At 39.7% G+C, this 20,312-nt stretch overlaps 3 protein-coding genes and 2 pseudogenes across 3 annotated transcripts in view; all 5 read left to right on the forward strand.

Annotated features, from left to right (window-relative positions):
• Positions 1–98: 98 nt before the first annotated feature.
• LOC145463804 (uncharacterized) lies at positions 99–3,145 on the forward strand (annotated as a pseudogene).
• A 1,083-nt stretch (positions 3,146–4,228) lies between these two features.
• On the forward strand, positions 4,229–4,852 carry LOC145462694 (uncharacterized; annotated as a pseudogene).
• A 2,707-nt stretch (positions 4,853–7,559) lies between these two features.
• On the forward strand, positions 7,560–10,438 carry LOC145462843 (uncharacterized). The gene has a single exon (XM_081446467.1). It carries the CDS (start codon positions 9,726–9,728, stop codon positions 10,434–10,436), a length of 711 nt encoding a protein of 236 aa, XP_081302593.1. The 5' UTR covers positions 7,560–9,725; the 3' UTR covers positions 10,437–10,438.
• Positions 10,439–17,865: 7,427 nt separating this feature from the next.
• LOC145462842 (uncharacterized) lies at positions 17,866–19,088 on the forward strand. The gene has a single exon (XM_081446466.1). The coding sequence runs from the start codon at positions 17,867–17,869 to the stop codon at positions 18,593–18,595; it is 729 nt and encodes a 242-aa protein (XP_081302592.1). The 5' UTR covers position 17,866; the 3' UTR covers positions 18,596–19,088.
• Positions 19,089–19,581: 493 nt separating this feature from the next.
• LOC145462844 (uncharacterized) overlaps positions 19,582–20,312 on the forward strand; it is a 3,109-nt gene continuing 2,378 nt past the window's right edge. The window contains exon 1 of the mRNA XM_081446468.1: positions 19,582–20,312. This exon is cut by the window's right edge and continues 2,378 nt beyond it. Within this exon, the coding sequence (XP_081302594.1) occupies positions 20,034–20,312 (279 nt within the window). The 5' untranslated portion in view covers positions 19,582–20,033.

The following is a 20,312-nucleotide window of genomic DNA, read 5'->3' on the forward strand; positions in this document are numbered from 1 at the left end:
TTAAGTTGTTTCTTCTATTCTCAACGGTCGCTTCTGAAGATGTATGTTGAAACATACAAAACTTCAAGTAAAAAGATCTAATTTTTGGTTTTCCAACAATGCGTTTTATTGGTAACAATGCTTCAACCGCAACTTTGCTTCACTTGCTCTCCGTCAGAACAATTACACAGAGCCCTAGAGCTCTTATAAGTGAACAAAGCATTGAGCATGCAGCCTCTGGTATAGCGGAGACGTATGCAGTTGCGCTTATGGCAACAGAAAACACAGGAATGAATTAGTTAAATGAAACCCTCCCAGATCTTATGGAAAGCCAAGGTACTGAGCTGGTGGTAATTCAATTCCTTTACAACTTCAAGTCTTTCACTTGTCTGCTGAAGTGTGTAGCCAAACGCGTAACCTTTGTCACCCCGCCTGCTTTCACCGAAACCGTAGCCCGTGTTCTGTAGAAACTAAGGCAAGTAGCCTATTGCTCAGAGAAGACAAATGGAGAGATATCGTCTGAAACGTGATCAGGGTTTGCAACACAAGCCCAAAAGCCTAACCTTTGTAAAACAATCCCTAAAACCTAAACCTAACCAGACATATCCCTAGAGCCAGAACCCAAAGGAAACTTTCCATTGATCAGAGCAGCACAAGTGACATGTTTTGACATCCAATAGATTCTTGTGTTACACCAGAATAAAAATAACTCAGACAAACGGACAAAATAGATGTCAGGACCATTTAACTTCTGATGGCAGTAACTAAGAACGTCATCTGTGTAGGACTTTCAAAAAACGGGATACTAAGTCAATCGCCAAAGCCTTGCGGTATCTTGGATAAACGGTTTCTAACTGGGAAGCTAAGAGTAAGCTTATGACTTTCTAGATCACTAGGTCGACACTTTAGAGATATAAAAAGGATGCAAATGTGCCTTTTTATGGATCACTGGGCCTGAAGACGTTAGACGGGCTCGTGACAAGAATCAAATGTAAAATACGAAATCACAAGATTCTACTTATACCTGAACAAAATCACTCTGACGAATGGACAGAATAGAGGGCCATTAAACTTCTGAAGCTGTAAATATGAAGATCATCTGTCGTTGACGGACTCACGAAAACGGATACTAAATCAATGACTAAAGCCTAGTGGCACCTTGAATCTGCGGTGCTTGACTGAGAAGAGCACTTCCTAGATCCCTGGCTCGATATTTTTCAAAATGGCGCTAAGCGAGTTCAGCAGAATGCTGATGGATTCGTGGATTGGCCTGGATACTTCTTCTTTGAGGAAATAATGGAAGCTCTTCCTGTTTGTAAAGTGATTCTGATGGTAAAAGAGGATTCGCGGGTAGAGAATCTGTCTTATCATTTTGAAACAATGTTTACTAAATTGGGTTCCAAGGTTTCCATGTTATTCCCCACCGCAAGGAAGATGGGTTATGTTACCATCTCCTCCCTTAATGCCGCGCTTGGAGCTTCAGACTCCCGTTATAAGTCCACCTATGTTTTCAGAAAGCGATATTGTATCCACAACCACCGTGTAAATGCCATTGTTACCGCTGAAAAGGTGCTGGTGTACAACGTGAAACAACTGAGAATGGAAGCCATCGTGATTTCTTGGAGTGCGAGGTCCTCATTGTTGCCCTTCCCACATGAAAATATCAAAACTGAGATTTTTGACACACATCCCGCGAGCAGACATCTCTAGTAGGTGAAAAGGGAACAGCAGAGATCGAGGTTTTCCTGGGGTGTTTACATGGTTAACAGACACCCTAGATCTGCCTCTAGTGCCTCCCTCGATCGGCGCTTTGATTTATAATCCATCAAATATTTTCGCACGCGCAAAATATTTATTAGTTACACATCTTAAATTTAAATGAAGTTGTTAATTCCATTGTGAACGGTCACTTCCGAAGATGTATGTTGAAACATACGAAACGTCCTGTAAGATATAATTTTTGTTTTCCGGACCAATAATTTGTTTTATTGCAAACAATGCCTCAACCGCCATTGTGCTTCACTTGTTTTTTGTCAAAAGAATTACCTTCACAACTTCAAGTCTTTCATTTGTCCGCTGTCGTGACCCAGCCAAACACATACCTTTGTCACCCCTTCTGCCAAGGCCTTGCAAAACCTTGGATTTACGGTGTTCGACTGGGAAGAGCAAAAATTTGACTTTTTAGCTCACTGGCTCAATGTATTTCAAAATGGCACCGCGCCAGATGTGAAGTGAGTGTTCCAGAATGCTGATGTATGCGTGGATGTGCGTGGATTCTTCTTCTTCTGACGGTATGATGATTTTGATCGTAAGAGAGGAAGGTTCATGGATAGAAAGTGTCGTGCGTCATTGCATTCACCGAATGGTATACGATCCAAGATTGTGTCTATGTCATCGCCAGCGGCGAGGAAAATGGAGTACTTCTTGAATTCCTTCCTTAATGCCAATGGATCTTCTAACATCAAGTCCACCTATGTTTTAAGAAAGCGATATCGTATCCACAACCACTGTGTAACGTCCATGGTTCCCGCTGACAAGCTGTTAGTGTACAACCTGAAACAAGGATGGAGGCCATTCTGTGATTTCTTGGAGTGCGAGGTCCCTACTGTTGCCTTCCCACGCGAAAATATCGAAGCTGAAATAACCAAGACCTTACCCAGGTGAAACAGGAAGAGTAGAGAGTTGTTTAGTTCTTGTAATTATTGCAGTAGCAACTTTGGTATTCTTTTTGAATCACTGAGCCTAACCTCAGAGTAATAAGAATAATATTTTTCTTAGTCACTGCCACTGATACTCTTTGGTTTATTTTTAATTTGACTCGATAGGTATACTGCGCTCTGGGAGTTTACTCAATTTTTCTATATTGTCAAGTTCGCGAAAAGACTGCCAAGAACCTTGAATCATTAATATCTGTGGTTGTTTTTGTTTTGTTTAAACTTTACGTTTCAAACAAAGTACAGTCAAACCTCCACGAACGGCTACCTCTGTACAACGGCCACTTGTTTGCTCCAGCGGACGGGCCATGCATGCACTCTTATTTTCTTCTGAAATCATGCAGGAACGATTTAAAGACGTTGGCGCTAATTGTTTCTGTGCAGATTTACTGCGCACGCAACTTCACACGCCACGTCATGCGTGAGCGCGCGCCTTAAGTAATAAAATGAACAATGATAGGGCAGACGGCTATTGCTATAGCTTTGCCTAGATTTAACGATCTTGGACGTTCGGTGACCCCTACTTTTCTTTCCAGAACCAGATTTTATTTACAATTACCTCCACATTGTCCAAAAATGAACAAAAAATCATTGTGGGAATTTAAAAAAATTTCAAGATTTCTGTCCACGGGAAATCGAATCCTGCCATCTTGCGGCTGCAAGGCGCGTGAAACTATGGTCGCTAAATGCGAACTTGTTCTTTAAGGAACCTCACCAGTTAAATTCACTTAATAGGTCCACTTAAACAATATTTGGCAGCGAACATTTCACTTCAAAGATCTAATTGCAATATTTTTGGGCTTACAGACACTGTGGCCTTATTCGCTAATGAAGCCCGATTTTTTCAGCTTTAGGGTGTTCCTCCGGGCATGTTCTCTACAAAACGAAGTCGGTGACCCCCCAGTTTTTTTTTTTTTTTTTTTTTTACATTTCCGACATAACGAACTCATTATCTTACAGTGCTAAAAGTCTCAGAAAAAATTCAATGTTGGAAAATTTTCGCGCGAACGTCCTTAAACAGGGTTAGGATTCGTAACAAATTTTACAAAGCCATAGGAAAATGATTAGTCCATCTATCGCGTTGGCAAGATTGCACAATATCTACAGGCATATGCCGAGAGCTAAAATGCAAATGTGACTTTCCAAGGATCAGTGCGATTCAAGTCGCTTCTTTTGACATCCAATAGTCTACAATTCTTGTGTTACACCAGAATAAAAATCAGCAGGATGGAGGTTTCCGTCGCTGAGGGGAGGTGGATGGGGCAAAAAGCGAAGTCTCAACAGACTTATCGGGGCATGAACGCATAACAGAATGATCTCAATTGCGGAGGGCGTATAAATACTCTGCTCAATACCCATGGGTATTACGAGGGGCTCTAGAGGAAAAGTATGCTAATTTATGTAGCAAGCGTGGCCATTTCAGCGCAATCATATCAATGAAAATAGCATACAATTCCGTCCTGTTACACCAGAATAAAAATCACTCAGACGTCAGAGCAGAGGTCAGTAGCATTAAACTTAGGATAGCCACAACTATGAAGGTCATCTGTGCAGGATTTCTAAAAACGAGTACTAAATCAATTGCCAAAGCCTTGCGACACCTTGGATTTACAGTGTTCGACTAGGAAGAGCAAACGTTTGACTTCCTAGATCACTGGGTTGATGTTTTTCAAAATGGTGCCAAACCTGATGTGAAGCGAGTTTACCAGAATGCTGACGCATGCGTGGATACGCCAGGATACTTCTTCGAGGAAATACTGGAAGCTTTTCCTGATTGTAAAGTGATTTTGAGCATAAGGGAGGAGGATTCGTGGATAGAAAGTCTTGTTCGTCAACTGGATTCATTGTATGCTTTACGATCCGAGGTTGTGTCCATGTTATCGCCGACAATGAGGAAAATGTGTTACGTTTCGGATTCTTTCTGTAATTTCGCCACTGGATCTTTTAACACCAAGTCCACCTATGTTATAAGAAAGCGATTTCGTATCCACAACCACCATGTAAAGTCCATTGTTCCCGCTGCCAAGCTGTTGGTGTACAACGTAAAAGAAGGATGGAAGCCATTGTGTGATTTCTTGGAATGTGAGGTCCCAACCATTGCCTTCCCACATGAAAATATCAAATCCATAATTACTAATACGATCATGATGACCAGGTAGGGCCTGCAGGTGAATCGGGAATTTCGGAGCGGTGTTTTGAAAATCGGTTTATTTCTTGCAGTAATTATAGGAATATTTCTGGCCATCTTTTTGAATCACTGAGCATGACCTTAGAGTAATAACAATGATATCTTTGGAAACCTTCCGAATCCCGCTGATATTTATTTTTTGGCGTTTGTTTTGAGACTCAACTCGACAGTTACATACTGCATGCATCGAGAGATTTAAGTTATTTTTTTCTGTATTGTCAAGTTCGTGAAGAAGACTGTCTAAAAACTTGAAGGCTAGTTAACTAAATCATTAATTTTTGAAATCGTTTTTGTTTTGTACAAACTTTTAGTTTTTCTCCGGTTTCTTAAGACGCAAACTGTTTTTGCCTTCATTTAGCAGAGAATTAAAAAGGATCACCAAATTTTGGTTTGAAGGAAGCAAATTGAACCAAAATTGCCCTGATCAATCTGGCCTCCTTAGGATCAAAGAAACCACTTGTCACACACCTCGTCTCTTACTTATCATCTGGTGTTCTCAAAAGGGTTTCTGCGATGACACTCTAACATTCTATAATAAAGTTCCCATATGATGTGTGCTCTGATTGGTTGAAATAGCGTGCTTTATCAGAAAACAGAGGCACGGGTTGATGACGGTAAGCTGGCTTTCAAACTTTGACAAATTTGACCCAAAATTAAACATCCCCTGCAGGGGCGAAGCTGGGGGGTGTCATAAAGTGACCGTGACCCCCCATTTTGTAAGCCTTTCAGTAAGCAAACGAGCTACAACAAGTGGCAAAAATTTTATGGGTACCCTCATTTTGACACAGTGTGATCCCCCCTTTAAAAAATCTTGGCTATGCCCCTGCCCGGTGACTCAGACAAAAGTAATGGAAACGAGCTATTTGTATGGCTGCACGGATACCATTGTTAACAACAGCAGTGTTAAAACTGTAGTAAAATAACAAGTTGCTAGATTCCGACAAAACACGCAGCGAAATAAACAAATTCTCAACCTAGCGAATACTTCGATAAAAGACATTATATTTGTTACGAAGGCAGAAATTATTCTTAACAAGTAAAATAACGACAGAAAACATCAGTTGAGCTGTCTCTCTTTATGATTAGAAGCTTTATTTTGTAAAAATTCTCAAACAACGCCAACATGCAGCGTAGTAATGCTCGTCTGCTTACTAGCGATCTCCAATCATCTCAGCGAACTGAACCTCAAAAAATTTCGTCTCAACGCTCACCCGACGAGTGATCAGTTGAAAGCTTGCTCTGATATTCTCTCCTTTACTCTGAGTAGAACCATGCAGTGGAAGTCTTTCCAACTTTGATGCTACTTCACGCAATCCTGCTGCAAGCCGCTGCAAGCCTGTAAGGTAGGTTAAGTCTGCATGCGACCCAACTGGCTCATCAGGCCGGAGCTAATCCCGGTTTCTGTAGCATGGAGCGACTAGGAGTATTCCCACTCCCCCCTGGATGGGATGCTAGTTCATCGCAGGGTTACCCTCCCAGCATCACCGAAACCCATTTATACACCTGGGTGGAGAGAGGCACTGTGAGAGTAAAGTGTCTTGCCCAAGAACACTTCGCAATGTCCCCGGCCAAGGCTCGAACCCGGACCGCTCGCTCCGGAGTCGAGCGCACTAACCATGAGGCCACCGCGCCTCCCGCTGCAAGCCTGTAGCTCCTTTCATATACAGCTCAAGCATTTCGCATTTTCATCCGCAAGGCTTTGAGCTCCTTGCCTTTTGAAATTCCCATGGAAAAAGTGTACGTTTTCTTGAGCCACAATGCGGCCGGATTCCTCTGGACTAGAAACCGTTAGATCATGTTGAGCACGAAAGAAGTGTAAGAGAAAAACACTGGACGTAGTCGAGTGTTTTTCCCGCTTCTTTAGTGCTCTACCACGGTAGTTTTAGTTCGTTGCTCGCAAGGCTTTGGACTGGCAGATGCTTCTTTAGCTCCAGCCTTTGGGCTCGTCACGCAATCTTTCTCCCCCAGGATTGCGTGAGCCTAGGTTTTATTTTTTATTTTTTACTTATTCTTTCTCTTTTCTTTAGCATTTACCGAAAGGCAGCGTTTGCCTTTCCGATGCGCGCTTGTGTTAAATGAAGTGAAAAAACAAATAATGACTGCAACAGAACGATTGAGAAATCGGAAATAACTTACCTTGAAAACTGCAACTTATCTCGCAACTGTAAGCTGTACAAGAATTACTTGAAATAAAATAAGGGCGCAGACAACACGATGTAAAACCATACGCCCAACAAAGGCTGCAGAACACTGGCAATGGCCGCCATCGAAGGACCCGGCCCCGGGGGGGGGGGGGGAGGGCACTGCCATATATGGGCTATATAGGTATGTGCCGCTGTGAAGGGTATGGTTTTCAAGCCGTTTACTCTAGGATAGGGTATATAAATCAGAGCATTTGGGTCTAGAATAGGGTATCATTTTTCACAAAACTGACTAGTTGGTTGAAGATGTTATCTAGACTAAGGAAACAAAGAATTTCTAAATACGTTCTTTGAGAACGTATTGAGAACATTCCTCAGGCTTAGAGTCGATTAATCTGTATGTATTAAATGACAAGCATAAAATAAAGGTAACAAAAATTGTAAAATTAACCCAAATACTTGAGGGCATGTTTTGTATAACAATAACAATGGTTTTCTTATTGCATGACACGAATCTCTTTTTGTAATAATCAGTTCTTATTTATAACTGTTCCAACTGAAAATAACTTCCACACCATCAAAGTCAGAGGTATTATCAAGGTAGTTGACCTTATATACCATGTAAATTTATGAACATCTTAAGAACGTTTCGCAAGAACGATATGAACATCTTAAACATGAAAACGTTCAGCCTCAGCTCCAAACTTAGACGTTCTTATATTTAAAGAAAAAGAGTGTACATACATATATATCCACAAGATTTGCCCTTGTTACAATCCCCTCTAGTCTTGAAATCTTGCCCGTACTCCGGAAAAACTCAGAGGAGTAGGCGTTTGGTCAGATAAGCCAAATGGAAAGATTTTGGGTTTGAACAAAAGCCATAGCTAGGAAAATGATTGCCAGCCTTAGGAAGATTACCCAATATCAACAGCTAAACTACAAATGTGACCCTCCCTGGATCAGTGCGATTCAAGTGGCATGTTTTGACATCCACTCACGGCATATATATTCCACGTTTTCGCACCGTGCATTATGGAAAGCATTCTTTACGATATTTTGGGCCCCATCTTTGGAACAAATTAGACACAACTGATAGAGAGAAGCCCAATGTTAAGAGTTTTAGAAACGGCATCAAGAGTAAAGTCTTATCACACTTAATAGATGGTTGTAAGGACTGTGATATATGCTGCTACGCCGTTTTAAATTTTACATTCTATATATATATTTGATATCTTTTAAGCTTTTTAAATCTTACTGAGTTCATATATTTCATTTACTTATTTATTTATTTATCTTATACATTATTCATTAAATTGTAAATAATTTTAACCTTAGCAAAGGTATATTTTATTTTTAAAATAATGTCCACAACTAGTTTTTTTTTAAGCTAAATACCAATGACACTTAAATTAAGTCTTTATTATATGGCTTTTTGCTTTGCTTTTGCTTTGATTTTCCCGTTAAGACCGAACGATCGAGGTTGATAAGTTGTTTATTATATGGCTTTTTGCTTTGTTTTGGCAGGCCCGTAATTACGGGAGAATAATGCCCTAGAATTAGCCAATTAGAGTGCGCGTTATATCGGCTACAAACACAAGTCATATGATAAACCAGAATAGAAATCACTCAGACGAACGGACAGAGTAGAGGTCAGGAGCATTTTAACTCATCTCACGCCCTGTCTTTCGCGGGAAAAAAAATTAAAAATCCAGCGCTCGTCAAAAATTATATTTTTTCACCAGAAATTTAGCTCGGAACATATACATATTTATGTTCGTTTGAATCGTCGATGAAATGACCTTTTCGGGATATTTTTTCCTTCGGGGTCAACAAAAACCTCCGATTACAAAATCACGCCGAACCCACACGTTGCAAAAAACTCTCTTCAAAACCCTGACTTCGAAGCGATATATCACTTTAGCGTTAATAGCTACCACACATCGGTAGAAAGTAAATCTATTCCTTAACAATCCAGCTTTATCGTGTTAAAATTTCAGCGAAATCGAACAAAACCAGAATTAATTAGAATTCTTTTTTGTGACCTCATTTCCCAGACTTGACCTAACAAAGGAAGCCACGGTCGCCCATAGCAACCGAAAAACACGAACATAACAAAACCGACGTTTCGGCCAAAAAACTCCAGAATTATCGCCTGAGAGCTTAAACTTGAGTGGGAACATCTTTTTCGAACTTTTTTCAACTGATTTAGACGAAAGAGTGGCCTCGGCGGGCCACAAAAAAGACCAAGAGAAAAAACAGAACAGGAGAACATAACAAGCCGCTAATATTTCACCGCGTGGCTTTCGGCACGAAAACGAAAATACAGCTTACTTCTGGATAAATTCAGCCTTAGAAGCCAGCAACTGGTCCCAAACTACTTTCTGTATCTTTACAAATGTCCTGACTTCCATCTCCGAAAGATTTTGCTCCAATTTTGAGCAAATAAACATTTCGCCGACAGCGGCGATGGCTTGCAGACTAAATTAGCTAACTTGACAAACTCTCCCGAGAGGGGGATATGAGGAAAAGAGCTGAAAAATGGGCTGTAATTGGCTAATGATGAGATCATCCCACTGTCCAAATTTGGTGAGAATCGAAAGTAACGCCAATTTTCTGTCACGTTTTCAATCTATGGTCACTGGAGTGACCAAAATCGATACTACGGTCGGGATAGAATTTTAAAAACTTCGGATAGCCGTAACTATGAAGGTCATCTGTGCAGGATTTCTAAAAACGGGTACTAAATCAATCGCCAAAGCCTTGCGACACCTTGGATTTATAGTGTTTGACTGGGAAGAGCAAACTTTTGACTTCCTAGATCACTGGGTTGATGTTTTTCAAAATGGCACCAAACCTGATGTGAAGAGAGTTTACCAGAATGCTGATGTATGCATCGATATCCCTGGAAACTTCTTCTATGAGGAAATACTGGAAGCTTTTCCTGATTGTAAAGTGATTTTGAGCATAAGAGACGAGGATTCGTGGCTAGAAAGTCTTGTGCGTCAATTGGATTCATCGAATGGCTTGCGATCCACGATTACATCGAGGAAAATGGATTACGTTTACGATTCATTCCTCAATGCCGCCATTGGATCTTGCAACACCAAATCCACCTATATTTTAAGAAAGCGATATCGTATCCACAACCATCGTGTAAAGTCCATTGTTCCCCCTGACAAGCTTCTGGTGTATAACGTAAAAGAAGGATGGAAGCCCTTGTGTGATTTCTTGGAGTGCGACGTCCCCACTGTTGCCTTCCCACATGAAAATATCAAATCTGAAGTTCTTAATACGGTCGCGATGACCAGGTATGGCCAGCAGGTGAATCGGGAATTTCGGAGTGGTGTTTTGAAAATTGGTTTATTTCTTGTAGTTTTTGCAGGAGTAATTGTTGCCATCTTTTTGAATCACTGAGCATAACCTTTGACTAATAACAATGATATCTTTGCTAATCACTGCCACCGTAGCCCGATCTCGATGTATATGAGAAGCTCAATTTTTTGTTGACCTCTATGCTGTCACGTAATTTGCGTGATTTGCATATTTACAAGGGTTTGTATGGGGAGTGAAATAGAGCCGAAATTGGCGAAAAATTATTGTTGAATTTTGATAAAAATTGCTTACCTGAACTCCAGTGGTGGTTCTTTCGCGTTCTGTGTGGTTTTCTAGCGGATTTGTTGCGTTTCCATCAAGTTATAGTTCCACCGTTTGCTCTTTCTATCAAAATTTCGGTATTTACACTTATGCAAATTTTGTAGCAAAGTGAGAGAGTACTATATAAAAAAAATTGTGTGAAGTCCTTTATTCTGTAATGCAAAATGTAATAACATTATAGTTTCATACATATAAAAAATTTAGTGCGAAGAATTCTTCGCCCTGTCCAGTTCTCTGTAAAAATATAGATTTGATACATATAAAAAATTTAGTGCGAAGAATTCTTCGCCCATGCCCGTTCTCTGTAATAACATTTCAGTTCTTATACATGTAAAAAATTTAGTGCGAAGAAGTCTTCACCCTGTCCAGTTCTCTATAATAAAAAAAGTTTTTTATACATATAAAAAATTTAGTGCAAAGAAGTCTTCGCTCTGTCCAGTTCTCTGTGATAAAAATATAGCTTTAATACATATAAAAAATTTAGTGCGAAGAAGTCTTCGCCATGTCCAGTTCACTGTAATAAAAAATATTTTTCATACATATAAAAAATTTAGGGCGAAGAAGTCTTCGCCATGTCCAGTTCTCCATAGTAAAAAAATATTTTTTATACATATAAAAAATTTAGTGCGAGGAATTCTTCGCCCTGTCCAGTTCTCTATAAAAATATAGTTTTGATACATATCAAAAATTTAGTGCGAAGAAGTCTTCGCCATGTCCAGTTCTCTATAATAAAAAAAATTACTTTTTTATACATATAAAAAATTTAAAGCGAAGAAGTCTTTGCCATGTCCAGTTCTCTGTGATAAAAATACAGTTTTAATACATATAAAAAATTAAGTGCGAAAAAGTCTTCGCTCTGGCCAGTTCTCTGTGATAAAAATACAGTTCTAATACATATAAAAAATTTAGTGCAAAGAAGTCTTTGCCCTGTCCAGATCTCTGCGAAGTAAATATAGCTTGATACATATAAAAAATTTAGTGCAAAGTAGTCTTCGCCCTGTCCAGATCTCTGTGAAATAAATATAGCTTGATACATATAAAAAATTTAGTGCGAAGAAATCTTCGCTCTCTCCAGTTCTCTGTGATAAAAATATAGGTTTAATACATATAAAAACTTTAGTGCAAAGAAGTCTTCACCATGTCCAGTTCTCTGTAATAAAAAATATTTTTCATACATATAAAAATTTAGTGCGAAAAAGTCTTCGCCCTGCCCCGCTGTCTGTAATTGGGTTGGACTCCCCCTTAGATATTTTTCAGAAACACGCACATGGGGGTCTTATTTTGACTCCATAACTGCTGTTAAATTTGTTTGGTGCATATCTATTTATGACTTTGGTTTATCTGTCAACAACATCTGCTAACGTCATAGAAAAGAATTTTCCCAGTTGTGAGTGTGCTTGGACCAAATTTCAATTTTTGTATGCTGTATGGTCCTGCATCAAATTCATTTAGACTGTTGTATTTCTTCTTGCAACAGAAATAAATAAGCAGTTTTTCTCCTTGTTTGATACTTGTTTACCTAAAAAATAATGATTGTTATCTATCCTCGTGCCAATGTGAAAGTTTGATATTTTATCAGTTGCCATCTTTTTATTTCATCAGAAATACCCATTTATAGAGGCTTTATTGTGTAAATTTCGAGAGATATTACCCAATTGCCTTAATGCAACCCACATCCCAGTGTAATGACTTGTATTACCTTTTTTGGTCCGAATTGAAGTTCTCTTGGCCCCCAAACAAGGGTACTAAAATTTAATACGGCTGACAAACAGTGATTCCTTTATAGTAAAGGACTGTCAGCTATCTTTAGGACCCACTCACGCAACCGTACGGGAGCTTGACATTGACGGAAAACTGACAAATTAAAGGTCTCAATCAGACGTGGCCAGTGTGAAGGCATAGAAGTATGTTCTGGAGAAGGTTGCAATAGACAGTATATTGTTTCAAGATCCCAGAAGTTGAACAGGTGCCCAGAACACGGTAAAAAGAAAATTGGACTATAAAAGATATTTTTTATGAAAGAGAACTGGACAGGGTGAAGACTTCTTCGCACTAAATATTTTATATGTATAACAAATGAAAGTTATTACAGAGAACTAGACAGAGCGAAGACTTCTTCGCACTAAATTTTTTATATGTATAAAAAATATTTTTGTATGATAGAGAACTGGACAGGGCGAAGACTTCGCACTAAATTTTTTATATGTATAACAAAAATTTTCCTTATGATAGAGAACTGGACAGAGCGAAGACTTCTTCGCACTAAATTTTTTATATGTATTAAAACTATATTTTTATCACAGAGAACTGGACAGAGAGAAGACTTCTTTGCACTAAATTTTTTATATGTATAAGAGATATTTTTTATGAAAGAGAACTGGACAGGGCGAAGACTTCTTCGCACTAAATATTTTATATGTATAACAAATGAAAGTTATTACAGAGAACTAGACAGAGCGAAGACCTCTTCGCACTAAATTTTTTATATGTATAACAAATATTTTTTTTTTATGATAGAGAACTGGACAGGGCGAAGACTTCTTCGCACTAAATATTTTATATGTATAACAAATGAAAGTTATTACAGAGAACTAGACAGAGCGAAGACCTCTTCGCACTAAATTTTTTATATGTATAATAAATATTTTTTTTTTTATGATAGAGAACTGGACAGGGCGAAGACTTCTTCGCACTAAATATTTTATATGTATAACAAATGAAAGTTATTACAGAGAACTAGACAGAGCGAAGACCTCTTCGCACTAAATTTTTTATATGTATAATAAATATTTTTTTTTTTATGATAGAGAACTGGACAGGGCGAAGACTTCTTCGCACTAATTTTTTTATATGTATAAAATTATTTATACAACAAAATAAGCAGAAAAGAGATTTCTTTGCCCAATTTTTTTTATCAGTAATAGAATGAAACAAATATGTTTAATGAGAAAATACAGAATAAAGTTTTACGCACAAATTTTTTTATATAGTACAGTATAAACTTATTTGCAAATTTTGTAAATATATTAATTCCCTCAAAATTTTAGCCTTTTACGGCCGCTTTCCGTCAAGCGGTCCGCTCGGCTTTCGGCTCGAGTACCCAACCTTGGTAAAATTTCGATGGGCGACGGATCTTCTGCCCCTATTTTCAAAAATGTTCTTGGCTGTCGTACCATTTATGTGACGCTAATGTTGTGTGTAATAGTGGATATTACACCGTTCTATAGGAAAATGCTCAAAACTGAAAATTTTCACTGTCGAGTCCATCGGATCGCGTATTCTTTGTAAGAAGTGCTATCGACGGATCGAAAAATTCGAAGCGACTGTCAAAGAAGTTGCAAATTTAAACTGAGAATATTAAAAAAAGAATCGTATTCGTTGGAAAGGAGAAGCTATAAATAACAATTACAATCGGACTTTTGGGGTAATTGCTGTTGTCCAAATGAGCTCAAATTGTGCAGTTCAACACAGACTCCAGGAATTAGTTGACTGAAATAACGATTTACTGAATACCATTGGCAAAACCGCCAAAACATCCTTGCTGCGAGTAAATTTCCCAATTCCATCCCTTTGCTCGGCGTTTAAGTTGACAACAACGTTAAACGTTTAGAGAGCTTTTGTTATGGCTTTGTCCAGATCTTGGTCAGTCACGCTCGCACGCTTACTTGTTTTGCGTTCTTCCCCACGGATTTTCGTGGGAAAGAGAGACTGCTCGCGCGCAGGCTAAGAAACCTTTCGTTCCTATGATATCTCTTTTCGTCTTGCACGCTAGCCCGTACTCCGGAGAAACTCAGAAAAGTAGGCTATTGGTCAGAGAAGCCAAATTAGGAGAAAGATTTGGTCTTAAAAAAAAGTCAGGGTTTTAAACAAAAGTAAAAGGAAAATGATTAGTCAGCCTATGCGATTAGGAAGATGGCGTAATATGTACAGGCATATGCCGAGAGCTAAAATGAAAATGTGACATTCCATGGATCAGTGCGATTCAGGTGGCATGCTTTGACAACCAATAGCATACGATTCTAGTGTTACAGCAGATTAAAAATCACTCAGACGAATGGACAGAATGCGTGTGAATTTGAGTTCAGTTAAAATTTATGGTTGGCCATTCGTTTCAAAATTACGACAGAGTATACGCGGGTTTTTCTGCTGCGTATACTTGTTTACATAAGTTACGTATGGGCTTTAAGCTCATATATACGACCATTTAGATCGCGTATATACGCATTTTTAAAGGGTCACATACTTGCGTAAATTCAAGCGCGGAGATCTGCGAAATAAATGCCCAAATATACGCGTCCTACAAGGACCCATATATACGCGTGCTAAAATGCGCGTATATGCCGGTCTCGTAAATTACGTTTTATATGCCAGCACGAAATGTGCCTTTATAGAGAATGGCTGTTCGCGTATGATAGCAATGAAAATTACTTTAACTAGGATTCGTCAATATGGCGGCAGTGGCAAAATGCCTTGTCTTGCTCTATCTGCTATTTACTGAATGTTTATTACTGCAGTTCTCCAATGAATGAACTTCTAGAAACAGTTATGCGTGTTTTGAATAACTGTTCAAGATTTTATTCTAACGCCAATCGTCGTGAAGTTGCTGTGGATTACCCTGTCCATCGTTTAGTGGCCTGCGTAGCTTGGCGGTTTTTACGCAATTTGAACGCGCTAAGAAAGCGGCGAAGCCGCGATAACGAGCGCCAAATGCGGCGTAGCCACGAGGAGCCTGGGGAGGTTCCTGCTTGTTTTCGCGGCTTTGTCGCTTTGTGCGCTCGCGCTCAAATTGCTTAAAAAATAGCGAAACCGTCAAGCTACGCAGGCTAATCCTTGAGTTGACTCATTGGACAAAGGTACCAAGGCGAATGCTGAGAGGATACAGCCGCTAGAATCGCTGGTGAGACAAATACAATATTTACTACTTAGATGGGAAATGTTTGCATTAAGAACAGTTTCATGCACCTCAGTGTACTCCCATTAGGGCTTTGCCAACTGTATCAGCTTCTAATGGAAGAGTGGGTCGTCCAGCCTATGATATATCAATACCTCAAGGGGAGTTTTAGGAGACAGAATGTGATTTTAGTGTAAGTCCTATTGGGTCTTCACCAGATAATTCATCTGCCTGGATGTTATCATCAAATGTGTCCCTGACAGCTAGTATTTCCAGTTTTACATATATCAAGTGTAAAATCACTGCGTTCACCCATATTAATTGTGCGTACAGCATGGTTATTCCATGCCTCAACTAGGAGGTTTAACTGCTTGTTAATTGTGGAAAGAAATATGTAATACAAACAGAACAGATCGATTATGCTGGTCGATTCCAGGATGCCATTTTCTTCCATCTGGTAGAACAGAGTGTAGTATATATTATTAATACATGCTATTATACATGCTCTTTTTATTTTGCGTTATACAGGGCCCCCGTTGATACCAGTCCTGCGACTGAAGGGGTCACCCTGTTTAAATATCGATGATGACGATGACGATGACGATGACGATGACGATGATTATTATTATTAGAACTGACTGACTTGAATAAAGACTTCTCTCCACAGACGCTCAATTCACTGGTTGTGTACAGACAACCCGGCAATTTTGCTTCCCCTATTAAATCCCCTGTGCCATAGCATAGCTCTTCCTACCTCTAAATTTTCATCCCCTTCGTCTGAACACACTCTAGAGGGCAACCCATAACTTTTCACCGCAGCCAAGAACAGAGCGAGCCCAGTCGCAGCAGAATTGTTTGTTGCACAACTTAAAGTCTAAAGCCCTGTCAAAACCACCGTGTATTACAAACCTCCAACTGATAAGGCAGTGTAGTCCATCAGTGTGCCAGAGAGAATTAGGTCCCCTGACGCTGTCAACACGCCTTGTGATGGTATTGAACCACCTCAAATCAGACCCTGCTGGGTCAGTTCGAAAAAAACTTTCCCTCACACGCTGACGCTGAACATTGATATTTCTACTTCACAAATGACCCAGCATGATACTGATACCAGAATTGGAAAACCCAAGTCAGTCTTATTTCTCGAATCATCAGGGCCGGGTTGTTCGGAAGCCGGTTAACGCTAACCCAGAATTAAAAGTTAACCCAAATATAAATTTCTCTCTATAAAAATGTCTTCCACTGCTTATGCTTTGTGTAGTTTGAGATTGCTCAAGTTCAAAACTGAACCGCAAACATTTCCCATCTATGTAGTAAGTATTGAATTTGTTTCAACAGCAATTCGAGAGGCAGCGGAATTCTCTCAGCATTCGCTTGGGCACCTCTGTCCTAAACGGTGAACAGAATCCACAGCAACTTCACGACGAACGATCAAGTTCTCTGCCATGTTACGATTAGCGTGGGGATAAAATCTTGAACAGTCATTCAAAACACGCATAACTGTTTCTAGAAGTTCATTCACTGGAGAGCTGCAGTAACAAACATTAAATAGCAGATAGAGCAAGACAAGGCATTTTGCCACTGCCGCCATATTGACGATTCCTAGTTAAAGTAATTTTCATTTCTATCATACATGAACAGCCATTCTCTTAAAAGGCACATTTCGTGCTGGCATATAAAACGTAATTTACGAGACTCGCATATACGCGCATTTTAGCACGCGTATATATGGGTCCTTGTAGGACGCGTATATTTGGGCATTTATTTCGCATATCCCCGCGCTTGAATTTACGCAAATGTGTGGCCCTTTAAAAATGCGTATATACGCGATCTAAATGGTCGTATATATGAGCTTAAAGCCCATACGTGACGTATGTAAACTAGTATACGCGGCAGAAAAACCCGCGTATACCCTGTCGTAATTTTGAAACGAATGGCCAACCATAAAAATTAGTGCATGAAACGGGAAACTCGGACAAGTAGGCCTTTAGTCAGAGAAGCCAAATGGAAAGATTTGGTTTTATATAGGGGTCAGCGATTTGAATAAAAGCCACAGGAAGATGACTAGTCACCCGTATGCGATTCCCTTAGCGGGACGCATTAGGAAGAATAGCTGTGCATATTTACAGGCATATGCCGAGAGCTAAAATGCAAATATAATTTTCCATGGATCAGTGCGATTCAGGTGGCTTGTTTTGACATCCAATACAATGCGATTCTTTTGCTACACCAGAATAAAAATCACTCACACTGAACAGATAGAATAGAGATCAGGAGCATTAAACTTCTGAAGGCCGTAACTATGAAGATAATCTGTGCAGGACTTCTAAAAACGGGTACTAAATCAATCGCCAAAGCCTTGCGGCACCTTGGATATACGGTGTTTGACTGGGAAGAGCAAACGTTTGACTTCCCGAATCACTGGGTTGATGTTTTTCAAAATGGCGCCAAACCTGATGTGAAGAGAGTTTACCAGAATGCTGATGCATGCATCGATTTTCCTGGAAACTTCATCTTCGAGGAAATACTGGAAACTTTCCCTGACTGCAAAGTAATTTTGAGCGAGAGAGAGGAAGGTTCGTGGATAAAAAGTGTGGTGCGTCAGTTGGATTCAGTGAACGCTCTACGATCCGAGGTTGTGTCCATGTTATCCCCAACAGCGAGGAAAATGGAGTACGTTTATGATCCGTTCCATAATGCGGCCATTGGATCTTGTAATACGAATTCCACCTATGTTATAAGAAAGCGATATCGTATCCACAACCACCGTGTAAAGTCCATTGTTCCCGCTGACAAGCTGTTAGTGTACAATGTGAAACAAGGATGGAAGCCATTGTGTGATTTCTTGGAGTGCAAGGTCCCAACCATTGCCTTCCCACATGAAAATATCAAAGCTGAAATTACTAATACGGTCATGATGACCAGGTATGGCAAGCAGGTAAATCGGGAATTTGGTAATGGTGTTTTGAGAATCGGTTTATTTCTTGTAGTAATTGTAGGAGTATTTCTTGCAATCTTTTTTAACCACTGAGCATAACCTCAGAATAGCAACAATGACATCTTTGGAAACTTTTCCAATCCCGCTGATACTTATTATTATTTTTATTTTTTGGTTTGTTTTGAGACTCAACTCGATAGTTATATACTGCATACATTGAAAGAGGCCAAGTAAGTAATTTTATTTGGTATTTTCAAGTTCGTGAAGAAGACTGTCTAAAAACTTTAAGGCTAGTTAAGTAAATCGATAATGTTTAAGATCGCTTTTTTTGTATAAACTTGAAACTTTTAGTTTTCCTTCGGCTTCAAACTGCAACTTAAACTGTTTTCGCCTTCAGTTAACAGAGAATTAGCAGAGAATTCTGTTCAGTACAGATAATCAGTCACCTTGATAACCAGTTTATAGCACGATACTATTGGTGGTGGTTGTCTGACCCGCGTTGCTAATCGAATTTGCTCAACACGCCTTAAGTCTGTCTCTTGAGTCCTCCTACTTAGAGGGAAAACGGCTAAAGATTCTTACTACCTTAAAGTGCACCTAACCCCCAAAATTTTTTTTCGCTAGAACGAATCTACTTATTATTTGAAATAGTTCTGCGAAAAAATTTTTGAATTCCGTTAAATCCTCGATTTTCTATGCCACGACGAAATCTCGAAAACAGCTCCAAAACACCGCCATTTTGTTTCACGACCGAGTTTGAGGAGAATGGGTCCAGCGGCTCTTGTGACGTCTACCCAGGAAGGTTGGATATCTCATTTCCTCTCATTTCCTTCAGGATGGTGCAATACACATTCGAAAAGTGCACAGAAACGCCTTCCAGAGGTGCTATCGGCTGTTGCAGCAATATTCCAGATTTAAAGAAAGATATACTGTACAATTTACTGACGATGATCGGCTAATGGTGCAATAAAGACGTAAACGATGGTTGATTTTGTCGAACCGAAACAAGCGAACTGAATCTGTGAGAACCATTGAAGAACTCTCACTGGAATTTGTTCCACAGACTTTCGAACTTTACAGATCTCCCCAGATTCTGGGTTGTTTGATCGATTTCGGGACATGTTAGAGAAAGTTTGAATTAAACACCGGAATGGTGATCTAAACAGTCATTGTACCTAACTGTCTCTTTTGTGGGAGAATAGCTACAAATTCTACTGCAACAGTTCAACTACGCGGTGGTCAATGATTGGCCTAGCAGAGTCACTTGTGTTATGTTCAGTTAAACAACATGAAAGTCGCATGCTACTGCAACACAGGGGACAGAAAACTAACAAATCCAGTCCTCAGTCGACCATGACATAAGCATCTGTAGATGAACGCAATCAGAAATGTAAATACGATCCACCCACGACTTTACATGGATGAGTGCGCCAATTGCATGTGTTCGTGACTCTAGCGGTTTTGATTAAGACAAAAACAACGACCGGCAAACGGACGCAACAGAAGAGCAGTCACCTTTCTACCATTAGTAATGAAGATCATCTGTGCAGGAGCCGGAAAAACGGGTACCAAGTCAATCGCCAAAGCCCTGCGGCACCTTGGATTTACGGTGTTCGACTTTGAAGAGCAAACACTTGACTTCCTAGATCACTGGGTCAATGTTTTCCAAAATGGCGCCAAACCTGATGTGAAGCGAGTTTACCAGAATGCCGACGTATGCGTGGATACGCCAGGAAACTTCTTCTTCGAGGAAATACTGGAAGCTTTTCCTGATTGTAAAGTGGTTTTGAGCGTGAGAGAGGAAGATTCG

This window comes from Orbicella franksi, chromosome 12 (assembly GCF_964199315.1).
Source record: "Orbicella franksi chromosome 12, jaOrbFran1.1, whole genome shotgun sequence".
Taxonomy (NCBI): domain Eukaryota; kingdom Metazoa; phylum Cnidaria; class Anthozoa; order Scleractinia; family Merulinidae; genus Orbicella; species Orbicella franksi.